Raw genomic sequence first — 16,734 nt, 5'->3', positions numbered from 1 at the left:
AGCTTAAAATGGAATGTAAGTCTACTTCTGTCTTTACGGGATTTGAGGAACATTCTCGCTATTTAGACGGAAAGAATTGCCTAAGCTTACCCTTTTCACTTTTCCCACAGTGTTATACAGCTCTTTGTTTTATCTCTACAGACATGAAGAGCTCCTAATTTGACTAATACATTAAATAGACACTTCATTTTATATTACAGTTTTATTAAGCAATCTCAAATGATAGCTTATAGTAATCATATTAGGTTTTATTTGAATGTTATGAAATGTATTGTAGTCACCATCGGTAATAACCATGCTCAGTTAGATCATCATTTTCTTCTTGAGCTGTCAGTCATGCTGTAGAAGAACAATTGAGATAAAACATGAGGCAACTGTCTGAGTAACTTCTACAACTACTCATTCTACATGCAGCAAGCAGCATCCACTATGGACCTGCAATGGTGTGGTTTTGTTGTGGTCACCGGGGTTAGAGGGGAGAGTTCTAGTGGATTTCTAGCCTCAAATTGACCCACAGAATATCCTTTCCCTTTATATCCTAGCTATTCTGAGTTTCTATTCCCAGCACCAGGATAGTACTAGACTACAGAAATCCAGGACAGAAGAAAGACATTGCCCTTTGCACATAGGCTAGGCCCTTCCTCTTGCATGGTGCCCTAACTCTCCTGAGCATTTGCAAGCATGCCTGGTTATTGCAATTCTCCTATAGGTAAGACCAGAGGAACTCTTGCAGCTTTTTACATTACAATTCTATGAGCTTTCAGAGCAAAGCTGGAAACTTAATTCCAGGTCGGCCTCGGGGAAGCAACTTTTAATGGGTTTTCTATTGACCTCACCACTAGTAAAGTCTGTCACTGTTGATCAGCATGGAACTGTCTGTATTGACCACCCTTTTCTCTGTGTTCCCTTTCAAAATATTCCTAGGGATAGACAGAGTGAATACACATGTTTAGTGCAAATAAATTCTGTAAAGTCCTTGGTGTTGACAGTTGAGGATGCAAGTCATCTTTACTCGTACTGTTTTGTTTGCAGTTATGTAAATAATCAGGGATCTGGGAGCAGAGCCCTTTCTCTGAGCTCAGCCACAGTGATTAGACAGCTCAGAGTGCCCTTGCTAATGAGGTTTCCCCTTCCTCTGTAAGTTCACTTGGATGATGCTGCAAAGCAGAAGATCCCCAAACAATGCATAGCCTTGAATCCCTGCACATGCGTGTCACATGTAAGAACACATGCGTGGTAAGAGAGTTCCATTATTATACACACCCCACTGTTCCCATTTACAACATTACACGCTACTGCTCTCTGCTCTCTTACTAGACTTGTAAACACAGACCTTGGTTTACTAGTTTTGAAATTTAATGATCAGCTTTTTGTACTGATCATTTATTTTCTCTCCATTTTTCGCAAGAATTTATTTATCTGTTTTGGAGATTCAATTGAGTACATTAGTAGGCATAGGGAAAGAACTTCTGTTTAATTTAAACCATCCACCATAATTGAAGATGGCTTTCTTATTATGTTAGAACAAGTCTGCCTTGAACAAAATGAAAAGGGGATGCATGTTAATGAAGTAACCCTTGACCACATTTGTGGATTCTCTTACATCCATCACTGAAAATATCTAGATGCTGACATGGTGAAGGTTGAGATGTTACACTGAGCACATGCTCATGACTACTTCTATAAGACTGAATTCTATGATAGAGATATCATCCTAAATGAATACATGGAATCTCATAAATTAGCATTCCCATAAAGCACTAGAAAGTAAGAAAGTGAGAAAGAGGAATGGGGGACCACAATTGGTAGAAATAGTGGCCCAAAGATGCTAAATTTCGGATGCCTAGTAAACACCTTTTGATGAAGTTTTGGTAATTTTGAGCAAGATCCATTTGTAGACAGCTATTTTCATTCTGGTTATGAAGGGTGAACAAATGCTTACAAAGCTCTTTGTGATGCCATAGAGCCTCTTCAAAGACTTTTCTTTCTATTTGGTCCCCAAATATTAGCAGCCTGATTGGATAAGTGCCTAAAGAACACCTAATTAATTTGATTTTTAAGTTACCCTCCTGTGGGTAACTTTCCTATGTGTTCCTAGGGAAGAATTGTCTTTGAGTTTTTCAAGCACATGGACAACTGTGTTAAAAATGAATGCTTATGTAAGAATCTGGGAATTAGCACCAAGCCTCGAGGAATGAGTTTATTAGCATCTTTTGGCTAAGTTAGTCCAAAGTTTAAAGAGTCAAGAATCTTCATCTTTCTTTTCAAATTATTTTTGCTCTGTAGTTAACCTTAACTTTACATAGTAATAAATAGAGTATCCATTTGCAAGAGTTATTAAAAACAGTCCTATTTTTACAGATATATCATTTATGTGAATCCAATCATGACTACCTTGTCTTGGAATGAAATATATATATAGTTTCTTAAGTTTCATATGTAGTAAAATATATAGTAAAATATAGGCATATATAGGCAAATGTATAGTAAAATATATTAGTACACAAACCACTTATTTACTAATATGGTGACAGACGTCTTGTCTTTCCACATATGCCAAGTACAATGGTACTTTGAGGCTACAGCCAGGCAAGAGACAGAGCAACGTGGTACTTACGATGCACAGATCTGAAGTCAGACACACTGGATATTAATGTAGCAACTACTGTTACCTAGCTGTGTGACCCTGGAAAACTATTTGATCCACATGGCCTTTAATTTTCATCATTAATCCCAGGGAAATAATTTATCACCCATTCCCTGTTTTATGCTTCAGTTACACTGCTTTTCCCAGTGTTGGCAATAGGATTATGGCAATAGGATTGCTGTCTTCCAGAGGAGGTTTACTGTCTTGGTTCTTCATGTTCTTGATTTTGCAGTTGGATCCAGACAAATGTTTGAAGTGTTTCTTGGCATAGGTATCTGGTCTCATTCTTGATTGAGTGGATTTTTTCTTCTTTGGTTGTTGTTGCACACTCTGGGTCCTGGCAAAGTGTGGTGGCTACAGTGTCCCTGGTAGAAAATATTGAAGTCATTCTCTTGGCATCACAAAGGAATGAATATAGATTAGAAGGAAAGGATGTCAGGGGCAGAAGAGAAGAGGCTAAATAGTCTTTGGCCAGAGTAAGATTAAGGCTTCAGATGAGACTGGGATAGAGGACAGGACAGACAATGAAGGTAGGTGTACCTGAGTCTCCACCTACTGTCGCCACTGGGGGTTCCTGTAGAGAGTGGTTCTATGGTTTTAGCAGGAGTAACACAGAAACAGAGATGAGCTAGAAAAAAAAGCTGAAAGAGGAGGTGGGAAAAGAAGTGGAGGAGAGGGGACTGGGTCTACCAATGCCATCCATTCCATCAGTCCCTGTGAGGTGAATTTGATAATATTTTAAACCACTCAAGTTCCTGCCACAGAGCATTTGAGGATGCTTCCTATGATGCTGGACTGTGATGTGATGTGATGCTAATTCTTAGACACTTAAGAAAACTGGCAGTTGTTTTTAAATCCTTTTAAAGAAAAGCTGCAGAAAAAGTGTGATAGTCTGAAGGAATTGGCTTTCACCTTTCCCTGTTGGTGGTGTCTTATATTGAAGCCTGACACTTGCCACAGTTTAAATAGAATCAACATTGCTATATTATTATTAGTTAAACTTCCAACCCTCTTAGATTTTTGTCGACTTTTCTTTCTCTTATTTCCCAGCTGAGGATTTTATTCAGAATATTATATACAATCCTTTTTCCCTGCTTTTTTGAATTCCCTTTGATTGTGACAGTTCTCAACTGTTCTTTTGTATGATGACCGTGACAGGTTTTAGGAGTAGCAGGTGTTTTATAGAACATCCTTAAATTTGGACTTAGCTAATATATATCTGGCAGTTCAACACAGAGATTGGTAGAAGACATCCATAGAATCTATTACATATTGGGTTAGCATTGACCCCATGGGTAAGGGCAAGGCTGGGTTTACCAAATCTCTCTATTCTGGATTTACCTGTTTAACCTTCCTTACACTGTAACCTTTGGAACTAGGTCACTAATTGCATGCCACATCAGAGAGTGGAACATCACATTGTCCCTTGCTAAGGACAAAGGTGATATCCATATTATTTGCAATTATTATGGATGAAGAGTTTTATTTTCTCCCCATTTATCTTCATTGATATTTCCTTTGTCTCAGTATGATCAATTATTTTATTCCTTGGATCATATTCCCATACTAAATTGTTGGACTAGTTGTTCAAATCGTTTTGGCTTTGGCCAGGGGATGGCTTTTGCTTGACTTTATTATGTAGTTTTGAGGGTTTTTTTACTTTTGGAGACTATAGCACCCCCTACCCCAGGCTCACTGTGTATATTTACTGTTAATTTCATATAACTCTTTTTAAAAAGTATTTAAAGATTTATTTTTGTTTTATTTTACATATATGGGTGTTTTGTCTGCACATACATCTGTTTACCATCTGTGTGCCTGATGCCTGAAGAGATGAGAACAGAGTGGTGAATGCCATTGAACTGGAGTTACAGACAGTTGTGAGCCACCATGTGAGTGTTGAGAATCAAAACCAGGTCCTTTGGAAGAAAAACCAGTGCTCTTAAGTACGAGCTATCTCTTCAGCCCCTCACCTCTAAGTCCTTAGTTGATTATCTTGTCAAAAGGACTGGGTATGCTTGAAGCTTTGAGATATTTCTTCTTTATTGTACATAATTAGGACATATGTGTGTGTATGTACCTATGTATATTATACATCTACATATAGGGTTTGGTGGCTAAGAGTTTGCTGCTCCTGCAGAAGAGTAGGGTTGAATTCCCAGCACCCTATAATAACAGTCAACTCCATTTTCAGTTCCAAGGGCCTGGAAACTTTCTTCTGGCTTCTACAGATACCTACACAGGAAAATGCTAAAGCATTTAAAACCACATGTAGACATTTCTATATAAATTCATTAGCTTATGTTAAATGCATGCTGATATCTCGAGGTCTCATCTCATATTGCATGGTTTATTCTAACTTTTTTTATTTTTTGTTTTTCTATAATCTCCCATCCTACCAGTGATACACTCTTTTATACCATCTGCCATCAAGTTATTTATTTGTTTAACCTTGTTATACGCATGGGTAGCTATTTCTGATTTGTTAATGCATGTCCCATGAGAAGCAATTTCCTTCTACTGGAGTAGAATAACGCTTACATTCCTTTTCTGAGTATAATTTAAACAGATTTAGATCAGCCCTGTGACCTCTCAAGGTGGTCCTTCTTAATATAGAATTATATTTGGCTTTCTTGTTTCTGTAAATATTCTCCTCACAGCCTGAGCCTGGTTAGCATATCCAAATGGATTTGTACGAAGTCTGGCTCCTGATTGTGTTTTATTGATAATTTCTGCTAAGAGCTCTTTGTCTATGTGTTCTTGACAATATTGATCTTAGAATCTACTCTTTTAATTTCTGTGACATTTATTGACTAAATCTTACTAACAGCGAGTTTTTAATTGGTCCTTTGGGAATTCCAAATTTGATTTGTTTAAAAGATGTTGTTGGGGGACATGACAGAAAGGGAACCTGGCTTTCAAGAAACCCTAAGAGTTGTGACATGGGGACAATGTGGTGTCATAGTTAAGCTAGAATGATAAATCCATTATAATATCAGTATAAAAGATCCACATAATCTCCCAGGGCAATCAATCTGAAGTGAAAAGTCACAGTATAACCTACTTCCAGATGCCACGTGCCCTATGTTTAAATACCAACGTCGTCCCAGCAATGACATCCTTCTATGTTCCCACTTCACCCATCTGACTTATAAATTACAGGGAAAAGAACTAAAGTATATGAAATACATTAATATGTGCCAATGTGTATTTTTATGTATAGGGATTGGTCAGTTTGTAAATACTGTATTGCACTGGTCAAAAGCCAATCACCAAGTTGGATTTAAGATATTAATATCATATAGAATTTATGCTTGTATTTTTATAATAAATATGAATGTTGGGTAGCAGAAACATTCTGTTACACTGTAGGTAAAGTAGTCATAGATTAATAGAGTTTTTGCTACAGTGCTTACATTTCAGCAAAAATCACTCTGTTTAAGTCACACTGTTTAAGTCACGCAGTCTAAGTCATTGGAATATGGAAGTAAGGCTACTCAGAAAGAACAACCTGAGGATGGGAAGTCAATGAGGAAGGCAAGTGTATTAAACTAGGGAACCCCATGCATAAAAGAGAGTGTTTATCCTTTCACTCATAAGGAGGTAGAGATGGTGCCACATGAATAGATCCTTGGCACGTAGAAGATGTTGGGGAACCTCATTATTAAGGAAGCACTCCCCCATAACCAGATGACTTTCTGAGCTCGGCACAAAATTGGGGATGCTCTTTGTTAGCAGGGCTTCCCTGTCTGCCTGTCATTGTCTGGAGCGTGTCCCTGAACGCAAGTAGCTGGCTTTGTCTGGCTTTGTCTGAAGTGACCTTGTACTAAGTCTCTGCAAAGCTGCATAACTCAGCACACACATACCACTCTGGCTCTCTGCCTGCATGGTATTAGGTGTTGTATTATAACCAATTAGCCCTTCCTGATCACTGGATGTCATGGCCAGTGACTCCTTTTCATCCATACCCCTGAAAAGCCCTTATATATCCTATCCCTGGGACAGTAATATAGACTCATTTTGGTGCAGTTGTCTCCAGAAATTATTCTGTACATACTCATGACTATTCTTAGTCTCTGCTCCTTTTGTCCTCTCAGGCTGGTGGCCACAGCCTCTTGAGGAGAAAAGAAGAGGCCACAAGAAGAGATGAGAGAGGGACAGGTTGTAAATGGTGCTAGTACAGCAGCTTGTTGATGAAGGAGTTGGATCTTGGTGTACTTTAACAACGGACTTCCCACACTCAACAAAAGCCACCAGCCCTCTATAAAACTGCATCTCTACAATTAGCTGCCAACACTTACTGACAATCTGCAAGGGTTTTACTCCAGGGAGTGTGTTTTGCACCTCTCTGGTGCTATTCTGAACCCTATCAATAACAAAGCAAAGGGGCAGCCTATTTCCTTTCTAGAGAGACATAGAATCCCATAGTTCAACTGAATGTTCCTGACTGATCCTCAGGATACTTAAACACACCAGCAACTGTCCTTACGTGTTATTCACATGCACCATAGTTTTTTGAAATATGGTTTAAGTAAAGCAGTAGTGTTGTCAGGAAATTAAGGCTTACCATATACTATTTTCAATCTGTGAGAGGCCTGCTGTTTATGTGCCATACAATGGGGGAGTTTCTCTCTTAGCAATGGACTGTTAGGGTGTACTTAGAAATGTGTCTGAATTGTTCACATGTGAAGAACAGGTTGGATTAAGCAATAGAAAGTCAATCAATAGTAACAGCAGTAACATAGACTTGATTAAATGATCCTTTCTTTTTCTCTCCAATGCCACAGGAGTTCATTTACATTTTAATAAACCGAACAGAAAATAACGGAAGGGTCATATTTTTCTGTGGTATTAGCCAAGAGAATCCTTATGGAACGAGAAAAAATGTACTGTTAAAGGAAACAAAGCATTCACAGATCCTCAGCCTGAACAGGCATAAAACTAAGCTATTCTAAATCTTATCAAAAATTCTCTCTGTAAAAGGTATATAAAATTTAGCTGCCTAAGCTGCTAAGCCAAATTGAGGGGAGTGTATACTTGGAAGCTGGTATTTTTAAATTGTCTGATTAATATTACTTCAATAAATCTAACACTTGGCAATGCAAAGGGATATGAATACCATCTTCTTCACCTGATTTGTTAACAATACAAAATAATCATCAACCTTTCTATTTCAATCTGAATGACACTGTATCAATTTGTGTATTGAACAAAATACAACTCTGTCAAGTAAACTGAAGTGGTACACAAATGGCAAGACACGGAAAGAATTTTTTTCCCCCAGAGAGAAACATATTTAATAATATATTCCAGAATTCTTCCTATTTCATGAGAAAATAAAACACTGCTTATTAAATTTGCCTTCTTAATTTGGAGTTAGTCCTAAGGACCTTGATTTGAAAAAAGTCAATACCACTAGATTTATGGGCACATTGGTGGGAAGGAGTTACTAAGACACTAAGTCCAGGCATCAAAAAAGTTGCTTTACTGGAACCAGTATTTCAATAGATTGTCTATATTTTGCAACTCAGGACATTTAAAGTAGGTCAGTACTATATAAAAATGCAGAACAAACACACATGAAGGTGGTTTGTCTTTGCTATAAACATCACACTATTTGTAATGCGCCCTTACCAGTCACTGGTCAAGGCTGCATGCATGCACAGTGCTGCGTGGCAGGGAATACCATCTCACGCAAATCACCCTGTCCTTGCTGGTTATGGCTCCTTGAATAGTTAACTACAGGGGACTTAGAGAGCTTATTCCTAATTCTGCATCCAAAGAAGTAAGACCCAAAGCAGACTGACTAGGCATGGTTTTACAGAGTTCGTACTCAGAGTATACTATGTAAAAACTAGGTAAAATTAGAATTAGTAAGTAAACTCAGCCAACTATGCTGATGTATACCTACAATCCCACCCCTGAAGAGGCAAGGCAGGATCATTTCTTCAAAGCCAGCCTGGGTTGCATAAAAAAACATGTCTCAAAGATGAACTGTGGTAAACAAGAAAGTGAAATTTATCAAGATTTCAGGATACAGGAAAGCTATGCAAATGGAAATAGTATATCTACCTCCAAAAACCAGACAGAATTTTAAGGATTAAAAACATAACAATTGGGGTGAACCCAGAAAAATCAAATACTTGGGACCTGCACCATCAAAGATATGAACCATTAGTGGCATACATGAAGGATGTCCTAGATAAACACAAAACTTCTGAACATGTCCCATGCTGATGTCTTACAGCAGTGACATAGAGATGTGCATGAAGAAGTTCATCTACTGCACAGTAAAGACTTCTATATTTTACCATAGGTGAGCCCATTCCCAATGAGAACATTTTGAGTTTTGTTTTATTTGAGTAAGTGTTTCACAATGTAATCTTCTCTGGACCAGAGTTTACTATGGAGTCCAGTTAAGCCTTGAGGTCTCAGAAATTCTGTGGATTACAAGTAGTAACCAAAGAGAAAGTTATCTCTGATTGTAACTTCTCTTTCCTGTACAGAGCCAGAAGACTAAGAAGACAGGAAAGCCTAGGTGCTGGCAGGTTTATTTGGGGGAGTTTGAGCTATTTCTCTTGTGGACATTGCTTAGAAACATTGTGAAGGTCCCTACGTCTCTCTATGGCAAACACTAGCAGGTCAGGCTTCTTTGTCATAATATGCTGCAGGTGGATTGAGTACAGGGACTTCTCACCAGTAAGCATCTGTGCGCATCTGGAAAAACACAAGGAAGATACTTTAAACTGGGCTTGGAAAGATACTAGTTCACAGCCCAAAGCCATGCCTTCTGCCTCCTTATGATCACTGGGTAGCCCCTGAGCATAACTGAGAGAGGAAAAGCATTTAGATATATGTTACATCCCGTTCTTTTCTCAGCTATAAAGTGGGTGAGCTAATGTCTTTCCATCAGATCTCACTTATTGAGTTAACACAGTATATTTTATAACATAAACACAAAATCACTAATCATTACTATATACTTGTCACTAAAATTAAATAAGTATAAGATTAAAGTATTGAAGACTATATAGCATGCATATATGTGTTTATATTTACCTATACACATATATAAATCATAGCTATATTATAATCAATAAATAGGTATAGTTGGAGCCGCAGGCTCCAGAACACACATTGTTTTCCCGTAGCTTGCCTGGGTACCACTTGCCTTCAGGAATGATTATGTTCCCCATTCACTTTCATCCTGAAAAAAAAATGACACATTTTTGGATAAGTTATATGATCACCCTAAATAAAGACCAAAATGAGAGCACTGATTTCATAGTCATCCAGGAATAGAGCTTTCCTTGGTGCCGATGGTTGAGGTACCATTTGACAACTCCTGGGTTTAGACCAGTTTTACTGTCTATCCCAAAATGCCTCAGTCACCTCATTTCAAAGACTTGGCAACTTTTGCAAGGAATATCTCTGCTCCCTGTCTAATCCATTGCTGTGCATTCATTCTAGGTGGGTGGATTTTCAAATGTCCCTTTGACCTTCCATATTCTTGGTTTTCTCTTGGAAAGTTCAGTCTGACTTCAGCAAATTCCACTCCTAACACTGGTGTGTCAAACAAATATGTAAGATGGGATTTAAGTTGCTCGATTCCATAGTTTTCACTTTACTCAGGGTTGATAAACAAGTATCTCTCAAATTTCAACTTCATCTAAGTAGGCCATTCTAAATAGAGCTCTAGTACTTTCTATTTTCATTCCAAGTTCAACACCAAAGTCAAAATTTCTTACTGGTCCTTCTAGATGCTCTAAACTCCTGTACTTTCTGATTACCTTCAGCTAGATCTTGGTCAGAGTGAATCTTATAGAACCAAGTTTGGAGTTCCTAAAGAATGCTGGTGATGTAGTCAAAGTCGATTTTGTTTTCCAAAATTGTTACTTTTATTTCTCAAAGCCCATTGGTTTCTCAGATTTTCATGGATATCCATGTCCCAAAGTGGAGATTTTCAATGTGATATAAAAATCTAACATTTCAGTAGCTAAGAAATTAGCTGGCAGCTGGGGAAGGTTTAATCACCTGTAGCAGGGTTAGAAAGAATGGCAGAGCTTTCAAAAATCTCAAGTAACAAATCATGTTATAAAATTCACAAGTGAACGAGGCTCAATTTGATGTAGAGTATGAGTTTCCCACCCAGAAATACTTTAGCAAAGCATCTTCTGATTGGCAAATGAGTTTTAAACATAATTCTTCTAATTCTGGGTTTTCATGTCCCTAGAGATGAGAATATCATAGAGTCATCAGAAAAACAAAACAAAACAAAACAAAAACATCAGAGCTAGACATTGTATAAACTGAATTAGCATGAATTGTAGATAGTCATAATAGATGCAAAATATTATTTTTCTGTACCACGATATAGGGAGGTTTGCATTATAAGTACTTATGGAAGAAAAAAATTCTTTCGGCTGGGTGATGGTGGCGCACACCTTTAATCCCAGCACTTGGGAGGCAGAGGCAGGCAGATTTCTGAGTTTGAGGCCAGCTTGGTCTACAGAGTGAGTTCCAGGACAGCCAGGGCTACACAGAGAAACCCTATCTCAAAAAACAAACAAACAAACAAACAAACAAACAAAAAAACAAAAAGAAAAAAAAAGAAAAGAAAGAATTCTTTCCACTGCTCCTTGATAATTATTTATATGAAAATTCTTTATTTTCAACTCTATGCTGTTTGCTCCATAACATAAAATCTTTACATAAAGAAGGGAAGCAGAAAAAAACTGTTTTCAGACAGAATTTAATCGTTGGTCACAAGTACAAAATAAGCTGAGCTTTCTCCAATGTCATGATCCCTGTCAGTGTCTGAAGCCCCTGAAATCACTGAGAGATGGGCTCTCAATATTGGATGTGTAGTCCTGATTTGGATTCTTGCTTGTGACCCTGGTAGTGAATTGTTTTGTTGTTACAGGAAATGAGAGCTTGGAAGAAAACTATGTCCAGGACAGCAAAATGGGATTTGTCATCAACGCTATCTATGCCATGGCACATGGGCTACAGAACATGCACCATGCTCTGTGTCCTGGCCATGTGGGCCTGTGTGATGCCATGAAGCCCATTGATGGCAGGAAGCTCCTGGATTTCCTCATCAAATCCTCTTTTGTTGGAGTGTCTGGAGAGGAGGTGTGGTTCGATGAGAAGGGGGATGCTCCTGGAAGGTAAGGTATCCCTGGAACCTTGAGCCAGACAAATGTCAACTAGGGTTCTGTTTGGTTCCATGGTTTGGGAGTGTCGAAGATAAATTCACCAAGACAGATAAAACTAAGACCAAATCCCTTTTGAAAAATTCAAAATACTCCACGTTTAACTCTAAGAACCCTACACCCTGTTACACCAAGAAATTACCTGTCCTTTTCTTTGAGATGCCTGAGCCCCCCCCCCACCCCCGAGAGCACTACACCTGGATAGCAGCGCCTTAAAAAGCACTGTCTGCCTCAGCCAGCAGCATCATGCTGATGGACAAATGCTAGTTTCTTCGTGAACTATTATGCCTATTGCACCTGATTAATAGTGTGTGACAAGAACAAAGTCCTACATGTTTATTTCTCAGGGTAACACAAGCTTGTGTTTATATATCTCAAAAGAAGAAAGAGTTGAGTCTGAGGACTGGGATTTGGTTTGTAGTGACTTTCAAAATATTAAGGAAATAAAGAAGAATATATATATTCACACACACACACACACACACATATTTTCCATTGAGTCATTTTACATACAATCTGTTCTGGAACATTTGCTTTGATGCCATTAGTGAGCTCATAGATAGCTGGCACATAATTCATGTGTTCTGTGTCAAGATTAGCTGTATGCATTCATACACATTTTCCTAAGAAAGAGATAATAATGGCAGAGTAGTTGAAATCAGTAGTAGGAAGACAAAAGGCCCTAAGCCTATAGTTGATGCCCAGTGTTTCCATCACTAAGCTCTGCTATCTTCCAGAGTGAATTTTATAGACTTTGAGATTCCAAGGGAAACATGAGATTCCAAGGAGAAACACTAAATTAGTTAAGTCTTCTATATGAATTTCCTTCTCTCAAAGATAAGAGAGTGTCAAAGTTAGCCTGTCACTAAATGCCATCCTGAGAGCAAGTGAGTCACACATGGAGGTAGTGTGATCTTACTCTATGCTTTGCCATGGCCTTGCTACGGCCTTGCTACACCCTGTTGCCTTTATCTAATCCTAAAATTAGGCAAAATTTGCTTGAGGCTTTCTTTGTGTCAAGATATAAGTACTGTGACAGATTTGGCATGGAGGTGCCAAGTTATACCTGTGGAAAATCCTTTGTAGGTGCTTAATGGAATCTCCTCCCAAAAATTCAACAGCTCATTGCAGGATTAATGTTATGTCTTTGTCAACAATTAAAACCATGTACTACAGGATTCCTTCTAAGATGCCAGTTAGGCAGGAGCAGATGCTGATTGGGATGTGAGTGGGATGTATGACCCAGGGCCTGGGAATGTGGGGCTCTGAGTACCTTAGGAGCTGCTATCAGGAGAAATGAAAGGATTGGAGGCTTAGAAGAGAGATTTTTTTTAAATGTGTATTTTACATTTATTTATTTTTTATTAGATGTTTTCTTTATTTACAATATCTCTTTTCCCAGGTTCCCCTCCAAAAATAATTAAATTAAATTAAATTAAAAAAACATAAACTAGAACAAACCCCTGATTCCTCCCCCCTCCCTCTGCTCACCACCTCACCCCCTCCTGCTTACTGGTCTTGGCATTCCCCTACACTGGGGCATAGAACCTTCACAGGGCCAAGGGCCTCTCCTCCCATTGATGACCAACAAGGCCATCCCCTGCTACATATGCAGCTGGAGCCATGAGTCCCACCATGGCTCTTTGGTTGGTGTTTTAGTCCCTGGGAGCTCTGAGGGTACTAGTTAGTTCATATTGTTGTTCATCCTAAGGGGCTGCAAACCCTTCCTTCAGCTCCTTGGGTCCTTTCTCTAGCTCCTTCATTGGGGACCTTGTACTCAGTCCAATAGAAGAGAGATTGTTTAACCATCTAATCCCACTATTGTCAACCTGAGTCCACTGGAAATAAGGTGTAATAGAGGGCCACACTTGGATTGTAAACCCCGCTTCATGATTCCTAATGACAATAATAATAATAAGGATGATGATGATGATAAAATAATAGCAATAATAGAACTCCAAGATACACATGGAATTTATTCAGTGTTTAATTAGCGCAGGACTGGAGCATTTTCACACTCAGTAGACACACATTTCTTTCTTGCTTTCCTATTGTTAAGTCATGTAGATCATCAGCTTCTATCTAGTTCATCTCTAATTACATTTTAACTTTGGGCTCTTCCCTTGATCCCTTTTCATGGTGTCATTTCCTCCTGCATGAAGTTGGTCAACTTAGCTCACCTTCTGCCTCCATCACCTCCCTTTGGCTTCTAGCTCCTGTCATAGTATGCTCTCTTGGCCCTTCAGTAATTATTTCAGTTAATCATCACATAACATAAAGTGAATTTAGCTGGAAGATTTCCTGCAGATGTGATTTGCATAAGGATATCTCAAATAAAAGGCAGCAATATGCCAGGAAGGAACCCTGATGTTTACAAAAACAAAAACAAACAAACAAAAATAAAACAAAAGCAGAGGGGGGCAGGGACTGTGTTTATTATTTACATGCAGTACTGGAAGCTTTTTCAGTTAGCCTGAATTCTTCCCTTGATATTCTAAGGGTTTTTTTGTTCCTGTTTCTCTTCCAGCATTTGAAACTTTTTTAAGAAAGTGTTTTCATGAGAAAATATTGTGAAATTTTCAGTTTCTAAATGCTAATGAAGTGTGAACTGGCTTTCTTTATGAAAGAACAAACAAGGAAGTGCTAATAAGAGTCTCAAGTCTTGGGAGAGTGACTTATAAGGATGGTTTAAGCTGGCAGCTTGCAAAGACATCATTGGGAGCTTGTGAGGAAGCGCCACATTCTAATATGGAGTAAAGGGCAGAAATTAATGAAAAGGAAAAAAGGGGAATGATTTGCATGGAATAGTCATAACAGGTTCACTGACATTCCTTATAAATGTAAAAATATAGGAGGTGTACATTGCTTATTGATCCCAGATGAGTGTGAGTGACCAACTTACAATGAGTAGCCACTTAACCTTCACTCAGAGCTACTCTGAAATACCCTGATAAGTCTCAGAAACAAAGGTGATAATGAGCACTACCCAAAAGCCAGAGAAGCAAAAAGATAAATAATGAATTCTGGGAACACTAAGTTTTTTCCACTTGGCAAGGGGGAAAAGATCCTTTAATTTCCTTAAGTTGCTTTTCTTTCAGGAAACTGCTATTTGTAGAAACTGCTCGAGTCTGGGTGCAGAGATGCCCTGAGTTTCTCTACGGGTGATAGGACACATCTGTACATCAAGAAAGCATAAAACAGTGGCAGTGAATGGATAGTCATTGTCTCGATAAGGATGTAGGCCAAGTACAGACAAGGCAGGCTAATAGATAGTAGATGTCCATAGTGCTGACACAGTTTCAAAGAGAAAAATATTCCAGAATGGATAAAGCAGGGACATCGGGGTAGGAGTAGAACACTGTCACCAGGAAGAGGAATATGTGCTGCTTAATTGCCATCTAGTTCCTTGGGTCGTATATATAAAGAAACAAAGAGGCATGGTGACTCTTGTTTTAGTGCAGTGGGTTAAAATCTGTGCATAGCACTGTGGAAAATAGTCTCTCTAGCCAAGCATAGAGCTTAGGCAAACTACCATATGTTATAGTAGGAAAAAGAAGAAGGCCACTAAAGATTATTAAAAATGAATGGCTATCCCAACACCAAAGTCTTTCTAAGTATTTTACATAATAGAATTTGCCAGTATACTAATATGCTCCTAGAAATAGAAATATGAATGACCTTAGACAGTGCTTCACATCCACTCCAAGTCTTACCTGTGAGGCTACAATAAGTTAGCATGTTTCCTTTGTTTTATGAGTAGTAGACATTTGGTGGACCAACATCAGAAGGCTGGGAAATCTAAGGCCAAGGCACCAGTTCCTTTGGTGTCTAAGAAGGGCCTCCTTTCTGATCCATTGATGGTCCATTCTAATGTTGTCTATATGTACAAGAAAGGTAAGGCAGAGGCAAGAATCTCAACCATGAAGGCTCCTTTCTCATGACCCTATCACTGCCTAATTTACTTTGGAGTAAGGGTCTTAGCAAATGAATCTGGAGAAGATGTAGATACTCATCTATAGGACCTATGCATGTGTCCCAATTAGAAAGTAGTTTCGGCTCTTCTTAGGTTCAAAAATCAATGTAAGAACCCCAAGAGATTAGTGACAGTCCCAAGGAGTATAACTTACTATTAAAATGTGAGACAAGGCTCCAGCTCACACATCCTAATGACAAGTCCTCTGTTCTATCTGTTGTGTTGCCAACTATCCTCCACTGTAGCCCTGGAGGAAAATATCTTCCGGCACTCAGAAGAAATATTCACTGTAGTAAATATTTCTTAAGGAAAAAATAGAAAGATGCACGATGCCATCCTTACCACAGGAAGATTTCAGATGTCGTCTCAGTCTTTGTGCAGCATTTGAAGCTACTGAAATAGCTGACACCAATTGTTCAGTTCCACAAATGTTTGTCTCAATCAGAAAAAAAGATCTCTTTGAATGTCACTGTACATAATGACAAATTGGCTGGTAAGAGGGTTCTAGGGGTAAGAGTGCTTGCACAATAAGCAAAAGGACCCAAGTTTAAATCCTTAAGACATACCAGGAAGAGTTACTCATAACTATAGTCCCAACATTGGGAGTTAGAAACAGGAAGACCCAGGGAGCTCACTAGTTAACCTACTTAGGACATGCTTCTGATTCAGTGAGATGCCATGGTACAAGGCAGCAATGTGGAGAGTGATAGAAGAAGATGGCAGATGCCATCTTCTGCACATGGGCACCACTCTGGCATTCATGTACATGTACCACACATACACAGAGCATATACAACACATAATACACACTAACTAAGCCCTTAACTTCTTAACTAACCAAAAGATCCCTCTTTCAGGTTCCTTGCCCTGCTTGTACTTAGCAAATGGTCTCAGCTTTG

The 16,734-nt window shown here is 38.7% G+C and overlaps 1 protein-coding gene and 1 long non-coding RNA gene across 8 annotated transcripts in view; one reads left to right on the top strand and one right to left on the bottom strand.

The window, feature by feature from the left end:
* The window catches only part of Grm1 (glutamate metabotropic receptor 1), a 443,300-nt gene that overhangs the window by 373,817 nt on the left and 52,749 nt on the right, over positions 1 to 16,734 (top strand). For all 7 annotated transcript variants that reach the window (XM_031380374.1, XM_031380375.1, XM_031380378.1 and 4 more), the window contains one exon: positions 11,571 to 11,817. In XM_031380374.1, coding sequence (XP_031236234.1) covers positions 11,571 to 11,817 — 247 coding nt within the window. The remainder of the gene's footprint in view (positions 1 to 11,570; positions 11,818 to 16,734) is intronic.
* LOC116097765 lies at positions 2,698 to 7,069 on the bottom strand. Its single transcript, XR_004121552.1, has 2 exons — positions 6,949 to 7,069; positions 2,698 to 3,012 (listed from the first exon to the last, which is right to left on the bottom strand). It is a non-coding gene; the product is annotated as an uncharacterized LOC116097765 (long non-coding RNA).

The sequence above is a fragment of the Mastomys coucha genome, unplaced genomic scaffold (genome assembly GCF_008632895.1).
Source record: "Mastomys coucha isolate ucsf_1 unplaced genomic scaffold, UCSF_Mcou_1 pScaffold2, whole genome shotgun sequence".
NCBI classification, from domain to species: domain Eukaryota; kingdom Metazoa; phylum Chordata; class Mammalia; order Rodentia; family Muridae; genus Mastomys; species Mastomys coucha.
This window is presented reverse-complemented; position numbering and strand designations above follow the sequence as displayed.